Source organism: Cherax quadricarinatus, unplaced genomic scaffold, assembly GCF_038502225.1.
Source record: "Cherax quadricarinatus isolate ZL_2023a unplaced genomic scaffold, ASM3850222v1 Contig256, whole genome shotgun sequence".
Taxonomy (NCBI): domain Eukaryota; kingdom Metazoa; phylum Arthropoda; class Malacostraca; order Decapoda; family Parastacidae; genus Cherax; species Cherax quadricarinatus.
In genome coordinates this window covers 150,364-170,434 of record NW_027195282.1, presented here as the reverse complement: position 1 = coordinate 170,434, position 20,071 = coordinate 150,364, and the positions used below count along the sequence as shown (strand labels likewise).

Sequence of the window (20,071 nt, the reverse complement as noted above, 5' to 3'; positions counted from 1 at the left end):
GTGACACCACCTATGACTGCTGCACCTCTCCTGCCATACGGTTTATAAGCTGCTTCTCCGCTCATATGCCGTATTCTATTCAAGATTGATGGACTGACCACATCGACTCAAGGTTGAGGGACTGATTACCTCATTCTCCTCCTGATCTTCAAGTTTCTCCTACGTATGGACTGATGAAGCCACTGTGTGGTGAAACGTTTCCTCAATAAAGATACCCAAGAGTTGCACATGTGTCTAATTTATCAATATACAAATAACCTGTAGATAGGAGAAAGAAACTTATGACGATGTTTCAGTTAAGAAAATAAGAACATAAGAATGGAAAAACACTGCAGAAGGCCTACTGGCCCATACAAAGCAGGTCCTTATCAAAATGACCTCAACCCAAAGCTACCCAAGATTAACTCCCGCACCCAATGACACCAAGCAAACCCAGCCCCTCCCACATCATATATTTGTCCAATCTCTTTTTAAAGTTACCAGTACTTACCTATGTCCTTTCTAAATGTAAATTTATCCAACATAAATCCATTATTTCTGATTCTTACCTTGTTCGACACCCTCAGTACTGGGTACTTTGAAGTAGCACTGATTCTGATACAGGCTGGTATGTGTTGGCATCGTTGAGAAGATTTAAAACTTTATTGTTGTAGTCGATTTAAAACTATACAACGTCTTAGCTTCTATGACAGTACTCGGAAGTTTGTTCCACTTATCCATAACTCTATTACCAAACCAGTGCTTTCCTATATCCTTCTTAAATATGAATTTTTGTAGCTTAAAACCAATGCTGCAAGTCTTGTATAGGCTAGATATTTTTAGCACTATTTACATCCACTTTATTCATTCCTGTTTTCCATTTATACACCTCAACCATATCCCTCCTAATTCTACGCCTGTCTAGAGAGTGCAGATTCAGGGCCCTCAGTCTATCCTCATAGGGAAGATTTCTGATACATGGGATCAACTTTGCCATCCTCCTATGTACGTTTCCCAGTGCATTTACATAGATTCTGTAATACGGTGACCAGAACTGTGCAGCATAATCTAAATGAGGCCTAACCAAGGATATATAGAGTAGAAGAACAATCTGAGGATTTCTATTATTTATGCTTCTTCATATGAAGCCACGAATTCTGTTAGCTTTATTGCGAACGCTTATGCACTGTTGTCTTGGTTTCAGATTACTGCTAACCAGAACTCCTAAATCCTTTTCGCAAGCAGTAATATTAAGATCTACATTATTTAGTTTATATGTGGCATGGTTATTTTACATTTAGAACTTTGCAATTGTCTATATTAAACTGCATCTGCTACTTCTCCGACCATTGCGTCAAATCATCCTTGAGTGCTCTGTCCTCATTAGAATGAATTGGAAGGCCTATTTTGGGGTCATCAGCAAATTTCCTTATGTCGCTATTTATTCTCATATCTATGTAGCTTATGTAAATTGTGAACAACAAGGGGCCGAACACTGACCCCTGTGGAACACCACTTGTGACGAGCCCCCATTCTGATTTCTCCCCATTTATGTAAACTTTCTGCTGCCTATTTGCCAACCATTCCTCTACCTAGGAAAATATTTCTCCTATTCTGTGTGCCTTAAGTTTCCTCAGTAGCCTCTGATGTGGAACTCAATCAAAAGCCTTACTGAAGTCCATATACACAATATCATATTCCATACAATGATCTACCTCCTCATATACTTAGTGAAAAAAGTTAGTAAATTCGCAAGACAGGAACGCCCCTTTGTAAAGCCGTGTTGAGATTCATTAATTAATTTATGCCTTTCAAGATGGCTACGAATTGTTTCGGCAATTGATTCCATAAATTTTCCCACTTTGGAGGTAAGGCTTATTGGTCTATAGTTCGAAGCTAAGTATCTGTCACCTACCTTGTAAATAGGTATTACATTTGTCATTTTCCACTTATCTGGCACTATGCCAGTTTGTAGTGATATGTTAAAAAGATTAGCCAATGGTTTGCAAAGTTCCTCTTTACATTCCTTTAACACCCTTGCAAACAGTTCATTAGGGCCTGGGGATTGTTAGGTTTTAATTTCTCTATTTGTCTCAGGACCATGTCACAATTTACTGCAATCGCGCATAGTTTATTATCGTCCTGTTCTACATAATTTATTATTTCAGGAATTTTGGTAGTATTTTCTTAAGTAAAAACTGAGAGGAAGTAAGTATTGAATATTTCACACATATCCTTATCACTGTCAGTGATCTGACATGAGTTACTCTTAAGTAGGCATATCTTGTCCTAATCTTACTTCTGTATACCTGAAAGAACCCTTTTGGGTGTTAGTCTTCGAATCCCTTGCGACCTTAGCCTCATAATCCCTTTTTGCTTTTCTTATTCTTTTTTTTATTTCTCTCTTTTTAATTAAATATATTTTTTTCTTAACTGCCCATCCCCTGTTTTGATACGCCTATATATGCTTCTCTTTTGACCAATGAGATGTTTTAATCTATTGTTCATCCATTTCAGATCATTTTTGTTAGATCTAATTTCCTTACTAGGAACAAAAGTTGTCTGGGGAGCTAGAACTATGCTCTGAAAAACAACATATTGGCAACGAACACCACCTACCTGACCCATAGTCAGATCATCCCAATTTAGCCCAAACAGGTAATTTTTCAGTCCTATGAAATCGGCCAAGCGAAAGTCAGGGACAGAGATTTGATTGCAGTCATCTGGGTAATTCCATGATATATCGAAACTAAGTGATTTGTGATCACTTTTCCCAAGTTCATCATTAACCTTAAGATTATTAGTGATTCTGTGTTGGCAAGAACCAAGTCAAGCAATTTGTTTCCTCTAGTTGGTTCTGTCATAATCTGTTCTAAAAAGCAATCCTGAACTGTATCAAGAAAGCACTAGACTCCAGATTTCCTGTCACATTGTTCCAATCAATTTGTCTAAAGTAAAAATCTCCCATTAACACAACATTTTCATGTCTAGATGCCTTATGAATTTCGTCCCAAAACAGCTTACTGCACTCTCTGTGAAGGTTTGGGGGCCTATAAATCACACCCGAAATTAACTTTTTACGACCCTCGAGAAACTGTAGCCAAACAGATTCTGTGTCCGATGTTTCTAATCTTATATCTTGTCTAACACAGCAATTTAAATTATCTCTGACATACATCACCACTCCACCACCCTTCCTAGTGACCCTATCAGTGTGGAATAGTTTATAATCCTGTATGTTCCATTCTGAAGGTATTTCTCTTTTTCAGGTTGAACCAGGTCTCTGTTATTCCAATCATATCTATATTACCTGCACTTGCAAGTAATCTTAGCTCATCTATCTTATTTCTTAGACTCCTACTATTTGTTTAGTAAACTTTAAGGGAGCTAGTCACTCGTTGCCCTCTACTGTTTGTCTTTGTTTGTTGATCAATTACTATGACTTTACTAGCAACTTTATTTTGAATAATGTCATTTAAACATGTCCCTGAGGTATCCTGGTTATATATGCTGTTTTCAACCCTAATGCTGCAGCCTGATTGTTTCCCACAAACACCTATACCTCTATAATCGATCAGTTTAAAGTCCTAGACAAGTCATCAATTACCCCCTCATTCGAATTGGCTAATGCAACCACTCCAACCCCAGAGAGATGAACCCCATCCTTTGCATACATATCATGTTGCCATAAAATATGTCCCAGTTATCAATGAATGGGATTGCAAGTTCCTTGCAGTACCTGTCTAGCCAGCAGTTTATACCAATTACATTCATTGCCCACTCCCCTTCTAGGCAAGATGCTACACATGATTGGTATCCCTCCCTTAGACCTGACTACAACTATGGCTGACCTGTACTTATCCAGCAGCTTCTGTCTCCTGTCTCCACCAGCACTAAGACAGATAATGGGCTTGTTGTCATTCCCTGACATAATGTTGTCCAACCTGCTGACTATGCGGCACATTTTCCTGTCGTGGCATTTTCCTGAGTACATATGATTCTGCCTGCCCGAATGGTGCCTTCAAACACTTTAAATATAACTCTCAGATTCTTGATTCCTATATCACCTACTCGTTCGTGCCTCGCTATTTCGACACACAACTTCTTTACCGGGGAGCACTGGCCGGTATCAGCAAGTGATCACCTTCTGAGTGTTTGTCAACTTGACGATCAAGTTTTCCAGTTGTGTGTTTCCTTATAACTTGGTCAACATGAAGGACAGTGCGAGTAAATTTTGTAACAGGCTTCCTAGTACCCAAGAAAAGGTTTTAGGTAAGACGGATATCCATAACTATTATTAAGCGGAGGGATCCCTTTCAAGTGCACATTTTTTTTGCTTGCATTATGCTGAGTGACATCATTTTAAAGTTCTTTTTAAAGTGAATTAAAAAAATATACGAGATTCCAAAACATTAATTCAGGGGCAGAGCTTCTTATTGGAGTTTTGTTGTTGTTGTTGTTGTTGTTGTTGTTGTTGCCCAGTGTTGAGTTGCCCGTCAGATTAAAGTTAATTTTTTACTGATTTTAAAAACATGTACGATATCTCAAGACTCTTATTTAGAAGGCTGATGTCTTTCGGTACATAATCTACTCCCATCTCCTGACAAGGAGGGTGCTGGGGAGTGAGTTTTCCACACCTAATTACGTAATGACAAGGTGAGTGTATGGTCCCACACTTGCCTCATCATAAGTCGGGTGTGGGTTGTGGGTCTGCTCCCTGCAGGTGCTTCATGTCAAATTTTAGTGGGGAAAGTTGACTAAGAATACAGAATTTTCCTCTCGCTTATAGCAAATAGAGGATCGACCCAACACAAATCTTGGTGTTGAATGATTAGAATGGGTCGAGAGATTTATGTTGAATAATAATAATAATAATAATAATAATAATAATAATAATAATAATAATAATAATTGAACTCCAAGAATGTTCCTCTGCGCATTCTCACTAAGACCTTCATTTAGGACAAAAGGTGTTACCCCTCGTGGGATGCACTAGCTGCTTCTTCCTCCAATCTCTCGTGGGATGCCCCGGCTGCTTCTCCCTCCAACCCTTCAAGTAGGAAGAGAAATTCTATTGATCCTTGTGAAGGGCTCTGTATCCTCCCTCGAATCAAAGCCGATTTTCTCTTATTTCCCAAATGCTGAATGACCACCTATAGGGCGAACACTTTCCGAAGATAATGTGAAAGCCTCTCTTGCACAATGTTTTCCCTTCGCCGCAGTGTTCTTCTCTTCGGCTCAGCTCAAGAAAAGGAAATTGGAAGTTTTCTCTCTTTGAGCTGCAATATTTTGTAATTTATTTTATTTTTATTTATTATCTGCAGCATTGATTTAATCCTTCTATTTTAGATGCAGTGGTGGATACTAGTGTTGGTATGTGCTGCAGTACTGCAGTCAGTGCTGACCACCAAAGTGCTCTTCCTGGGGCCTATCTCTTCAAAAAGTCACAAGAACTTTTATATGGGCATTGTTAATGCCTTGGCGGACGATAACATCCAGGTTAGTCATATCTGACTGTTTGACAGAGAGAGAGAGAGAGAGAGAGTGTTACATCCAAGCGGCTGCCACGGTATCCTACCTGTCTCGAGAGCAAGCACCTTACATACCCATCAACTCAGGCTGAACACAATCCATCAGGATCCTGTCGGCTAACATTACATTAAAGGCTTCATGATCAGTGTTGGAGAGCTCACACACAGTTTCGTCAACACTCATCGGCCCGAATGATCACTGTCGTTTAGATATTTTTGGACGACGGGACTCAGGAAATTTTTGCTGGAATTGCTGGCTACCTCATGGATGAAAAGCAAGGACGTGAAGGACGTGGAGGCGGTGTTGCTGTGTGCTTATCTAAAAGTGTACATATCCAGCCCAATGATGTTGTCATCCCTACTTACCTAGAAATGATGTTCTTTAAGCTTTGCATAAACACTAGTACCTTTGTACGAGCATGTGTAATGTATAGACCTCGGTTGCAACATGCAGACCCCGTTAACTTCCTGATGGAAAATGTGGACTCCTGTCTCAACATGAATGACAGCATATAATTGTTGCAGACCTCAACCAACATCTTATATAAACAAAGGAACTTTGATGAGCTTCTTTACAGTGTTTGACATGAGAATTTTTGTTGATTTCCCTACTCACATCTCTGGATCCTCCCTTGACCCAGTAGTGGTGAGTCATCTACATGAAGGCATCGTCACTTATCAACCACTATGGTTACGTTGGATCTTCTGACCGCAAGGCTGTCTTTACGACATAGAAGATTCCAACAGAACGAGATGAAGAGTCTACACGCATAACCTGGCTGTGGGAAAGAGGAAAGTGGCTAGCCCTTTGCTGTGAGGTCACCACCTCCGATTGGAATACTCTTTTTCAAGGTGATGTTAACAACAAAGTGAATGCCTTCACTTAACATACATGTAATCTCCAACAAGAACACATCCTTCACGGGCAGTATGTGACGAAGCCTACAGATCAGCCTTCGTTCGGCTTTCGTTGTGAAGCTGTTACTGCTAAATACAAGGCTTGGAGAAGGTGTAAGAGCCATCCCAATATCTATAACAGGAACCTGCAAGCCAGTGAGCAAGTAGGATAAGTCCAAAAGTGGGCCATCTCTATATGGGAAGTTGACACACACACACACACACACACACACACACACACACACACACACAACGGTCACAACGTAGTGTAGTGGGTCACAAGAGCGGGGCTCCGAGAATTTTAGTGTTTTTAGGGCGTGTTTAGCAGCTAGAAGCAACCAGTGTTAGTGACAACATCAGTGAACAACCCTACAAGTGATAACCAAAGTATTAGCGAAAAAAAATAAAGTAAAAGAGAGAGAAAGCCTGAAAATATACAACAAAATTTCAAAGTGCCAGTTCGTTGAGGCCTAGTTGGCACTTGTTGCCACACTGTTACAAATATACAAAGTACAAAGCGAGTGACTAAAGACAAAAGATCAAATAGAATTAAGAGAGGTTGGCTAACGAGAAACTGTGATGTAGCACACAGCCAGCGTGAACAAGCTAGCCAGAAAGGGGATATATATATATATATATATATATATATATATATATATATATATATATATATATATATATATATATATATATATATATATATATATATATATACATACATACATATACATAAATATATATAAGCAGAGAAGGTGGCAGCAGTAGGCCTGAGGAAGTAGCGCCGCCATAACAGGTTGGGTGTCATCACAAATAAGAAGTGTACTTACCAAAAGTGAAGTGTAAATTATAAAAGTAGCAGTATACAAGTGATAAGTGTGGTAAATGAGGACTCAAAAGGGCAACGAGAAAAAAATAGTTGAAGAAGTCAGAAGCAGAAGGGCGAGGTGCACGAGTGACAGCGAGCATCGTACAGCGAGCATCGTACATCAGGCATCTGGATGGAAGTCCCCTCTGAGCTGTAACGTACAAATCACCTGTTTGTGGTTGGCTGGAAGTTTTGAGTGGTAGAGCCGGCCCTACGATCACTGGTAGCTGGCTATCACAAACCCTGCTCCAGAGCGATTATCATACACACAACACCTAGCAGTAGTAGGAAGATAAAATTTGTAGGAGCAAGGAATAGGCAGGAGGATTAAGTCGGGGCTAATGGGACTACAGCCCTGACAACAGTTTCGAGAGATAATGTTTTAGGACACAAAGACAGTACAATCTGAGAAGCAAGTATTGGGTACACATGTAGTAAAAGGTAGTACATAACTGGGTGAAAGAAAGACTCGTTAACACACGCTAGTATTATAATTATTAGAATTACTCTCAGTGTTAATGGTATCTTATTAGTATTACGGATACACAGAGGTGAAATGTATTTCTGGGACATATAAACAACTGACGTGCTCACACACACACGCATGCACACACATACACACTCGGGGCCAGGAGCTGAGTCTCGACCCCTGAAACCACAACTAGGTGAGTACACACACCCACTCATTCACACAGCTGATCCTTGGAATTTGACCACGTCCCCTCACCCCCCCCACACACCTTTCCCTCCCCCACAGACCTTTCCCCTCCCCCACTCTTGCCTTCACTCCCTCCCTCCTATCTTTCTCTCTTCCTCTCCCTCGTGTTTCTCTCTCACAGCCTAGCCTCTTTTCCCTCCCCTTCTCTCTCTCTCTCCCTCACTCTCTCTCTCTCTCTCTCTCTCTCTCTCTCTCTCTCTCTCTCTCACTCCCATAACCCTATCCCTCACCCTCCTCTCTCTCTATAGGCTTCTCTCTCCATCTCCCTTTTTCTATATTTCTACCCCTCCCTCGCATTTCTCTCTCTCATAGCCTTTTCCCTCACCCTCCTTTCTCCCTCTCTCTCTCTCTCTCTCCCTCTCTTTCTCCCTCTCTTTCTCCCTCTCTCTACACTTTCTCTCCCCCCTCGCATTTCTTACTCTCCCCCTTGGTCTTATCCCTCACCCCCATACTCTCTCCTCTCTCTCTCCCTCTTTCTACCCTTTCTCTCTCCCCCTCTCCCTCCTCTAGCCTTCTGTCTGTGGTAAAAAAAAAAAAAAAAATGAGTGGCCCTAGAGGACGGAAAACCAGAGATTTGGTGGACGAACCAGGGAGGAAAGACTGGGAGTTAGAGCTCCAAAAAAGGGAGGAAGAGTGGGGAAGGAAGATAGTAGAGCTTGGTAAGAAAATGGAGGAGCGGATAGCTGAAGAGTGCAGGAAGTGGGAAGTACAGGTCTTAGCAGCAGAAGCTAGGATACAGTGCTTAGAAGAGAAACTGCAAAGCCTGAAACAGATTAGAGAGACAAATGACAATTCAGATGTGACATCAGGAAATTCAATGTCAGGCGCAGACAAGGGGATGGTAAGCAACAAAGGAGACATGCCGAACATGAAGGCCCTATCAGACCCACGTGGGGCCAGGGAAAAGACGAGGAGCACACTAAGATCAAATTACAGGTCCGAAGACAATGAAGGTATGCTATATGCAGAGATTCTAACAGCCAACTGCAGTACCAAGGGACAGCTGGTCATGAAAGACAGTTCACTGAGAATAGAAGTTTCAGATATGACAGGGACTGAAGGCAAGAACATGTCAATGGAAGGAAATAAAATGCCTCAGAGGAAGCAGATGGAGACTCAGTGGGAGGAGGAAAGGGCGAGGTCAGTTTTTGTGTACGGGCTCCAAGAAGCCAAGGGGGACAACTTCGAAGAAATAAAACAGGAGGAGAAAAAAATGATTGAAGGCATCATGAAAACAATAGGTGAGGGCGATATGACCCAGGTGACAAATTTTCAGAGAATTGGGTGGTTTGCGAGTGGAAGGATACGGCCTGTCAAAGTAATTTTCAAGGAAGAATCAGTTCGAACCAGGATTCTGCAAGAGAAAGCAAGACTGAGGGACAAACAGGGGTACCAGAGAGTATACCTCGACCGCGACAGAACACAAGAAGAAAGGACTACACTGAAAGAGAGGGTACAGAGACGCAAGGAGGAACGAGAGGCAATGACGAAGATGAGCAGGACCCAGACACAGGAGGAAGGGCAAACACACCCCACAGAATCTCCCACCAAAAGACTCCAACCGCGACATTCCCAACGCAACTGAGCAACCTATACTACAACCCACTCACTGTTCCCTCTGCCACCAACCCCCATATCACAAACCTCACCCCAACAGCTGTCCCTTATGGGCATTCTGACCCCACCCCCATCATCACAAACCCCACCTACACCACAGCCCCATATAGGCCCCCACCAAGGCTCTCGCTCCCCCAACCCCAATATTCTTGCATGACCACAATGATAGAAAAGAAACTGAAAGTTTGGTACACAAACGCGGATGGAATAACGAATAAACATGAGGAGTGGAACGAAAGAATCAGTGAAAAATCCCCAGACATCATAGCAGTCACAGAAACAAAACTCGCTGAGACAATAACAGACACAATCTTCCCAACGGGATATCAGATCCTGAGGAAAGATAGAAGGAGTAGAGGGGGAGGAGGGGTTGCACTGCTCATAAAACACCGATGGGGATTTGAGGAAATGGAAGGCATGGACATGATTGGAGAAAGAGACTACATTGTAGGTACAATTCAGTCCGGAGAACATAAAGTAGTCATTGGAGTGATGTATAACCCACCACAGAACTGCAGGAGGCCAAGAGAGGAGTACGAAGAAAACAACAGGGTGATGGTGGACACACTGGCTGAGGTGGCAAGAAGAGCTCACTCGAGCAGAGCAAAGTTACTGGTAATGGGCGATTTCAACCACAGGGAGATCGACTGGGAAAACCTGGAGCCACATGGGGGTCCCGAAACATGGAGAGCCAAGATGATGGATGTGGTACTTGAAAACCTCATGCATCAACATGTCAGGGACACAACCAGAGAGAGAGGGGAGGATGAGCCAGCAAGACTGGATCTTGTGTTCACCCTGAGCAGTTCAGACATTGAGGACATCACTTACGAGAGGCCCCTTGGAGCTAGCGATCACGTGGTTCTGAGTTTTGATTATATAGTAGAGTTACAAGTGGAGAAGGTAACAGGAACTGAAGGGGACAGGCCAAACTATAAAAGGGGGGACTACACAGGTATGAGAAACTTCCTGCAGGAGGTTCAGTGGGACAGAGAAATGGTAGGAAAATCAGTAAACGAGATGATGGAATATGTGGCAACAAAGTGCAAGGAGGCAGAGGAAAGGTTTGTTCCCAAGGGAAACAGAAATAATAGGAAGACCAAAACGAGTCCTTGGTTTACCCGAAGGTGTAGGGAGGCAAAAACTAAGTGCAACAGAGAATGGAAAAGGTACAGGAGGCATAGGACCCAGGAAAACAAGGAGATTAGTAGAAGAGCCAGAAACGAGTATGCACAGATAAGGAGGGAGGCCCAGCGACAGTATGAAAACGACATAGCATCGAAAGTCAAATCTGACCCGAAACTGCTGTATAGCCACATTAGGAGGAAGACAACAGTCAAGGACCAGGTGATAAGGCTGAGGAAAGAAGGTGGAGAACTCACAAGAAACGATCAAGAGGTATGTGAGGAGCTCAACACGAGATTTAAGGAAGTATTTACAGTAGAGACAGGAAGGACTCTGGGGGGACAGACCAGATGGGGACACCAGCAAGGAATACACCAACAAGTGTTGGACGACATACATACAGATGAGGAGGAGGTGAAGAAACTGCTAAGGGACATCGATACCTCAAAGGCAATGGGACCGGACAACATCTCCCCGTGGGTCCTTAGAGAGGGAGCAGATATGTTGTGCGTGCCACTTACCACAATCTTCAACACGTCCCTGGAAACTGGGCAACTACCTGAGGTATGGAAGACGGCAAATGTAGTTCCCATTTTTAAAAAAGGAGACAGAAAAGAGGCACTAAACTATAGACCTGTGTCATTGACGTGTATAGTATGCAAAGTTATGGAGAAGATTATCAGGAGGAGAGTGGTGGAGCACCTGGAACGGAACAAGAGTATAAATGCCAACCAGCACGGATTCATGGAAGGCAAATCCTGTGTCACAAACCTTCTGGAGTTTTATGATAAAATAACAGAAGTAAGACACGAGAGAGAGGGGTGGGTTGATTGCATCTTCTTGGACTGCAAGAAGGCCTTTGACACAGTTCCTCACAAGAGATTAGTGCAGAAGCTAGAGCATCAGGCGCATATAACAGGAAGGGCACTGCAATGGATCAGAGAATACCTGACAGGGAGGCAACAACGAGTCATGGTACGTAATGATGTATCACAGTGGGCACCTGTGACGAGCGGGGTCCCACAGGGGTCGGTCCTAGGACCAGTGCTATTTTTGGTATATGTGAACGACATGATGGAAGGGTTAGACTCAGAAGTGTCCCTGTTTGCAGATGATGTGAAGTTAATGAGGAGAATTAAATCAGATGAGGACCAGGCAGGACTTCAAAGAGACCTGGACAGACTGGACACCTGGTCCAGCAAATGGCTTCTCGAATTTAATCCTGCCAAATGCAAAGTCATGAAGATAGGGGAAGGGCACAGAAGACCACAGACAGAGTATAGGCTAGGTGGCCAAAGACTGCAAACCTCACTCAAGGAGAAAGATCTTGGGGTGAGTATAACACCGAGCATGTCTCCGGAAGCACACATCAATCAGATAACTGCTGCAGCATATGGGCGCCTGGCAAACCTGAGAACAGCATTCCGATACCTTAGTAAGGAATCGTTCAAGACACTGTACACCGTGTATGTCAGGCCCATACTGGAGTATGCAGCACCTGTTTGGAACCCGCACTTGATAAAGCACGTCAAGAAACTAGAGAAAGTACAAAGGTTTGCGACAAGGTTAGTTCCAGAGCTAAGGGGAATGTCCTATGAAGAAAGATTAAGGGAAATCGGCCTGACGACACTGGAGGACAGGAGGGTCAGGGGAGACATGATAACGACATATAAAATACTGCGTGGAATAGACAAGGTGGACAAAGACAGGATGTTCCAGGGAGGGGACACAGAAACAAGAGGCCACAATTGGAAGTTGAAGACACAAATGAGTCAGAGAGATATTAGGAAGTATTTCTTCAGTCATAGAGTTGTCAGGCAGTGGAATAGCCTAGAAAATGACGTAGTGGAGGCAGGAACCATACACAGTTTTAAAACGAGGTTTGATAAAGCTCATGGAGCGGGGAGAGAGAGGGCCCAGTAGCAACCGGTGAAGAGGCGGGGCCAGGAGCTAGGACTCGACCCCTGCAACCACAAATAGATGAGTACACACACACACACAAACCTGATGAAGTTATTACACCTCTAAATAGATAGGACGGGACCGTCTCGCCTAGCAGTCAGCAGAAGGCTGACCTTTTTGCCACCGAACACTTTGCTGCCAAGATGTAAGTTCCTGATCCAGAAAGGGAACCTCGTTTGCTATCCGCAAGAACGGTGACAAAGTTGTCAGTGGTGACGATATGGCAGGATGAAATGCATCTTCTCCTTAAATTGCTGGTCCTGGAAAAGGCTGTGGGTCCAGAAAAGTTGAGCCCAAGATTGCTGAGTACATGTGCAGACCAGCTAGAAGCAACGCTTACTCGCATCTATAAGCATTGCCTAGCACAATGTGAATGGCCTTCTCTGCTGAAAGAGACAAATGTAGTCCCTGTTCACAAAAAGAAGAGTAGAACAGAAATCAGGAACTACAGACTAGTGTCACTCCTGTCAATCACTCGCGTTTTTCAACTACAACTCACTTTTTTGTGACAGTCAATCCGGCTTCAGGAAACGTCACTCTGCTGTTGATTTGATGTTAAATCTCTTCCCTATATGGTATCAGTAACTACATGAATCCAAATTCAACTGTGTAGTGGCTCTAGACATTGGTGAAGCTTTTGACCGTGTATGGTACCAGGGACACTTGGCAAAACTACAAGTACTGGGAATCGCTGGTTTTCTCAGTGATTACCTTTAAGATAGATCTATAAGCGTAGTTCTCAACGGAACAGTGTTAGCAAGACACTATTGGAGCACTCGGGCCACAGGGAAGCCTGCTTGGCCCATTGCTATGGAATGTGTACTTCAATAACCTTCATCTCATCCCATAATCCTAGGCATATACAGACGACTGTACTCAGACTTTTGCTTATCCAAGACAGGAAATGCCAGTTGCTCAAAATTACATCAATCACCAGCTTACAGCTATATTAGCGTTGAGAAAACAATGGCAGGACAAATTTGCCCCCGAGAAAACACAAATGATGGTCTGGTCATCACAAATGACAGCCTGGATGAAGCTGATATCCTTGGGGGAAATTTTGACTCCAAACGAACTGTGAAGAACCACTTCATAAATCTTGGAAACAAAGTGCCTAGGAAGCTTCCAGCACTTCGACGTATCACATCTGCTCGACAATAGAGGTTACAAGATTCCGTATGAGGCATAAGTACGGTCACACCTTTAGTGTGCTACGCTCTCTTGAGTTGCTTGCACCCTGTCTCATCTGCAAATCCTTGACAGAACAGAAAACAGAGAAAGGCGGCGCATCTCTCGGCTGGACCCAGCCTGGATAGATCTGCCATTTCAGCAGAGCCTTCAACACAGGAGGGATGTGGGGAGGCCTTACTGCTATGTATAAGGCCAACATTGTCAAAGTACCACATTTGCCTCTACTCCGAGGACAGCGAGAAGGGAACTTCTACACAACAAGACGGGCAGCAAGCATCAAGGCTCTGGAGAAGGTACCCTTTCCGGAACATCGCTTCATCTGAGATCATTCATTCCTAGGATGTCACCTGTCTGGAACACGTTCATACAGAATAATGACATCAACGAAATGAAATCAATTGACCAAATGAAATCGCTGGTCCACAGATAACTCGGAAATCATTCTGCTCCCTATATGTATATTTCATAACAATTAAAAGGCTTTCAAATGAACTGATGTAGGTAACAGCTTTTAGCTTGTAAATAAAGTTAGGAACCTTAACGCAATCTTTAATTAAAACCCTGCATATATATATATGAGAGAGAGAGAGAGATTTGGCACAACCGCTGACAAATACTGGTTGCTGTAAAATCCCTCATATTCTAGAGTCGCAGATTTTCAAGATAATAAGTCTTCTTGTACATTATTATTATAATCAAGGGAGAAGCTCTAAACCCGGAGGATTATACAGCGCCTGGGGGGGGATGTGGAAGGCATTCAGGCTTAATTCGGGGAACTGGAGCACAGATCCAATTCCCTAAATCAAGAGCCCCTCACCAACATCAAGGAACCTTCCTTGAGGGGGTCTTCTTGTACAGACAAATAAGACATTGGATGCAGCTGGTTGTCCTAATAACAACGTATCTTTTTTTTTTTTTTTTTTTTGTTACACAGGGTTTGACAAGGTTAAGGATCCCTAGCTTTAATGACAAGCTATTTACAGGTTAAAGATCCCTAACTTTATTGGCAAGCTAAGAGATGTTACCTACATCAGCTCATTTGAAAGCATTTTTATTGTTATGAGACATACAAGTAAGGAACAGGATGAAGTTGGAGCCATCTGTGGGCCAGCATTTTCATTTGATCAACTGACTTTATCTCGTTGACATCATTATGCTGTACGAATGTGTTCCATACTCGAGTCATCCTGGGTATATATGATCTCAGATGGAGTGATGTTCTGGAGAAGGGTACAGCCAGAGTGAAGTTGCTGCTTTCTGCCCGTCTTGTGGCATAAAAGCTTGTTTCACGCTGTCCTCGAAGTGGATCCAAGTGTGGTACTTTGACAATATTGGCCTTGTACATAACAGTAAGGCCACCCACATCCCTCCTGTGTTGAAGGCTCTGCTGAAATGACAGATCTATCCAGGATGGGTCCAGGCGAGAGATGAGACGTCTTGCTCTGTTCTCTACTCTGTCAAGCAGTCGCAGATGAGAGGGGGGGGGGGTGGCAAACCAAGAAAGTGGAGCATACTCAAGGTGTGAGCGTACTTGTGTTGTGCCTCGTACAGAATCTTGCAACCCCTACTGTCAAGCAGATGCGAGATACGGCGAAGTGCTGTAAGCTTCCTAGCTGCCTTGTTTGCAAGATTTACATGGTTCTTCATGGTCAGTTTGGAGTCAAATTTCACCCCAAGGATATCAACTTCTTCTCCAGGTGCCATCACCCTCCCATTCATCCTTACTACTGCACCAGCATTACCATCATGCTGCCTAGAGACCATCATCATCTGCGTTTTCTCAGGTGCAAATGTTACTTGTCATCTATTTCCCCAAACTGGTGAGTGATGTAGCTTAGAGCAGCTGGCATTTCTTCTCTTGGATAAGTGAATGTCAGTGTACAGGCGTCTGCATATGCATGGGATTCTGGGATGAGATGAAGAAGGTCATTGAAGTAGACATTCCATAACAATGGTCCCAGCACGCTTCCTTGTGTAACACTTGCCCCAATAGGATGTCTTGGTGATTCCGTTCCATTGAGAACTACCCTTAGAGATCTACCATGAAGATGATCACTGAGGAGACATAGCGTAGAGCCTGCAATTCCCAGTGCTTGAAGTTTTGCTAAGAGGCCCTGGTGCCACACCCGGTCGAAAGCACCAGCAATGTCCAGTGCTACCACACAGCTGACTTTGGATTCATCCAGTGACTGGTGCCACTTAGTGGAGAGGTTTAGCAACAGATCAGCAGCAGAGTAACCTTTCCTGAAGCCATATTGACGGTCACAAAGTAGTGAGTGGTAGTCAAAAAACTCTGTCATTTGTCTTGAGATTATTGTCTCAAGGATCTTACCAGTGATTGACAGGAGTGACACTGGTCTGTAGTTGCTGATTTCTGCTCTGCTCTTCTTTTTGTGAACAGGGACTACATTTGCCTCTTTCCACAGAGAAGGCCATTTACACTGTACTAGGCAGTGCTGAAAGATGCGAGTTAGAGGTGCTGCTAGCTGGTCTGCACATCTTCTCAGCAATCTTGGGCTCAACTTGTCTGGGACCACAGACTTTTCTTGGTCAAGCGATATAAGAAGGAAATGCACCTCCTCCTGCCTTATTGTCACTACTGACAGTTTTGACACAGTTCTTGCAGTTAGCCAAGGAGGGTCCCTTGCTGGATCAGGAGGTAGCAAAGTATTCGGCAAAGAGGTGCTTTCTCTTGAGTTGGTCATCCTGTCGAGAGGTGGAATGAGTTCATCAGGCAGATAAACTTGTCTGTCCTTGACCAGGGACCACCAGGTTTTGGAACCTACCCTACCTGATGCTAGCTTTCTTTTTGTGTCCACCTCCCATTTCGTATCGAAATCTTCATGTTTATCCATAACAGACTAATATTAATTAAAGATTCGTATTTTAGACTAATATGAATACAACGCTTGAAAAAAAAACAATGATATCATGTCGTACGATATTATATAATAATAAGGGTATTTTTAGTCGTGCTAAATTTAATTATGGTTTCCGCTTGATGCTAAACTCAGAGTCAATGATATGTCAAAGTCTCGAGTCGGGAGAAATTTCCCCTTTTTTCTGAGAACTAAAAATCAGATTTTTTTTTACAGGTTACAATGGTGTCGCCATTTAAGCCATCAAAGGTGCGGGAAATTGTTCATGAGGTAGTCTCCTCAGGCGGGGATCTTTCTCGTCAAGTTCCAAATTTGTTTACTGGAAATAAAATGACAACCCCTACGGCAATGATGACGATTTTGCCAGACCTTTGTGTTGATGCTCTAGGAACGAAAGAAGTTCAAAATTTACTGAAGGAAGATTTTGACTTGGTTCTCCTCAGCGTGTTCGTGTCTGAGTGTTTTTTGTCATTAGTTCATCAGATGAAGGTACGTCATGTACTACGCCATCTTTTATGCTACTTTTTTTACTGCTTTTGTATTAAAATACTATGAATTTAATTATCAGGCGTAAGTAAAAATATAGGCGTAAGTAAAATATAGACAAGAGTGAAGGCCTCTCAATTATTATTATTAACTTATTTTTAAAACATTATTATTATATTTATGGGATAGTTTTTAACCAAGATGAGTCATACAGCAGCTGGGAATGAGAAACTATCAGGTTTGTTATCAAGAGTTTCAGCAGCATGACGGCATCTTCCCACCGCCATCATCGTAGCCATAGAGAATCCTAGACGCGCTGAATATTCAACCACGTATGAATACTTAAGAACATAAGAAAGAAGGAACACTGCAACAGACCTACTGTCCCATGCGAAGCAAGACCATGTGTCCCCCCCCCCGAATTAGCCCAATGACCCACCTAGTCAGGTTACTTCCACTTAAGGAAGGAACAAGGCATCAGACCTAATAGCACAAGCTAGTCAGGTCCAACTCACACCCACCCACACCCACTCATGTATTTATCTAACCTATATTCAAAACTACACAACGTTATAGCCTCTATAACTGTACTCGGGAGTTTGTTCCACTCATCCACAACTCTATTACCAAACCAGTGCTTTTCTATATCCTTCATGAATCTGAATTTTTCCAACTTGAAACCATTGCTGCGAGTCCTGTCTTGGCTGGATATTTTCAGCACGCTATTTACATCCCCTTTATTTATTTCTGTTTTCCATTTATACACCTCCATCATATCCCCCTAAATCTACGCCTTTCGAGAGAGTGCAGATTCAGGGCCCTCAGTCTATCCACATAGGGAAGCTTTCTGATTCATGGGATCAACTTTGTCATTCTCCTCTGTACGTTTTCCAATGCATTTATATCCATTCTGTAATACGGTGACCAAAACTGTGTAGCATAATCTAAATGAGGCCTAACCAATAATACCTGGAGAGTTTGCCTGGAGAGAGTTCCGGGGGTCAACGCCCCCGCGGCCCGGTCTGTGACAGAGTTGAAGAACAACGTGAGGATTTGTATTATTTATACTTCTAAATATGAAGCCAAGGATTCTGTTAGCTTTATTGCGAACACTAATGCACTGTTGTCTTGGTTTCAGATTATTGCTAACTAGAACTCCTAAATCCTTTTCGAAATCAGTAGTATTAGGATATACGTTATTTAGCTTATAAGTGGCATGGTTATTTTCCTGTCCAACATTTGTCTACAATAAACTGCATCTTCAACTTCTCCGACCATTGCATCAGTCTATTCAAATCATCCTGGAGTGCTCTAGTGTCCTCATTAGAATGAACTGGACGGCCTATTTTGGTGACATCAGCAAATTTGCTTATGTCGCTATTTATTCCCTCATCTATGTCGTTTATGTAAATTGTGAACAACAATGCTCCCAACACTGACCACTGTGGAACACTGCTTGTGGCGAGCCCCCAATCTGATTTCTCCCCATTTATGCAAACTCTTTGCTGCCTATTTGTCAGCCATGCCTCTACCCAGGGAAACATTTCTCCTCCTATTCCGTGTGCCTTAAGTTTTCTCAATAGCTTCTGATGTGGAACTCTATCGATAGCCTTACTGAAGTCCATATACACAATATCATATTCATTACCATGATCTACCTCCTCAAACACCTTAGTGAAAAAAGTTAGAAAATTCGTAAGACAGGAACGCTCCTTTGTAAAACCGTGTTGAGATTCATTAATCAATTAATGCCTTTCAAGAAGGCTACGAATTGCCTCGGCAATTATTGATTCCATAAATTTTCCCACTATGGAGGTAAGGCTTATTGATCTATAGTTCGAAGCTAAGGACCTGTCACCTGCCTTGTAAGTAGGTATTACATTTGCCATTTTCCACTTATCAGGCACTATGCCAGTTTGTAGTGATATGTTGAAGAGATAGCCAAAGGTATGCTAAGTTTCTCTTTACATTCCTTTAACACCCTTGCAAACAGTTCGTAACTTTATAAAACGCTACTCAGAGCGACATGTTATTATAAAGCTTGTTCTCCAACTTGTTTCTTTGTCTTTATAGTTGACATTTTTTTTACGGTTCAGTAGATGAGAGCAGCCGTATAATTAAGCTAACACACTATACACACAGGTACCGCACAACCTTGGTACAAGTGTTTGCTTCCCTCAAGCAGAGAGTCTTATGGAAGTGGGATCAGGACACCATGGATGACCTACCACCTAATGTCCGTCTTGGCAAGTGGCTCCCACAACAAGATATTCTTGGTAAGTAAATCTTAAGCCTTACATCAAGACACATCGCTAAAAAAAAAAATATTAAGACATCATTTCGAATTTATTTTGAAGTATTTTAAAATAAAAATATTTAAACCATGCTGAAAAAAATATTTTATAACTGCACGGAATGTATTAGATGTTTTATTTTGGATGCCCAATTATGGGTACTAAAAAAAAATTAAAAAAAAAAAAAAAAAAAAAAAAAAAAATATATAACTTTTTTATCATTATTCAAGTAATGTGGAAAAAATAATGTTTAGTATTTGATAATAAGTTTTTTATTAATAATGAATTCTATTCGGATGTTGTAAGACTCTAATTAAAAATTGCTGCAGACTCTACAGGACTTTAACCAGGTTCAGTAATTCACATTAATATATTATAAATAAGACCAATAAACGAAGACAAAAATGCAGCATTACAGAGTTTTTCAGAAGACACTTGTGACACACCAGCGACAGAATAGCAACTATGTACATAATTTATACGTGTTCCTTACAGAAACTACTGCAATATTTGGAACTTTCACTGTG

General features: G+C 42.3%; 1 protein-coding gene across 1 annotated transcript; it reads left to right on the top strand.

Moving 5' to 3' along the window:
• Positions 1 to 5,331: 5,331 nt before the first annotated feature.
• LOC138851290 (uncharacterized) lies at positions 5,332 to 19,528 on the top strand. The gene is made up of 3 exons (XM_070080261.1): positions 5,332 to 5,478; positions 16,981 to 17,253; positions 19,393 to 19,528. Exons 1-3 carry the CDS (start codon positions 5,440 to 5,442, stop codon positions 19,471 to 19,473), a joined length of 393 nt encoding a protein of 130 aa, XP_069936362.1. The 5' UTR covers positions 5,332 to 5,439; the 3' UTR covers positions 19,474 to 19,528.
• The last annotated feature ends 543 nt before the right edge of the window (positions 19,529 to 20,071 follow it).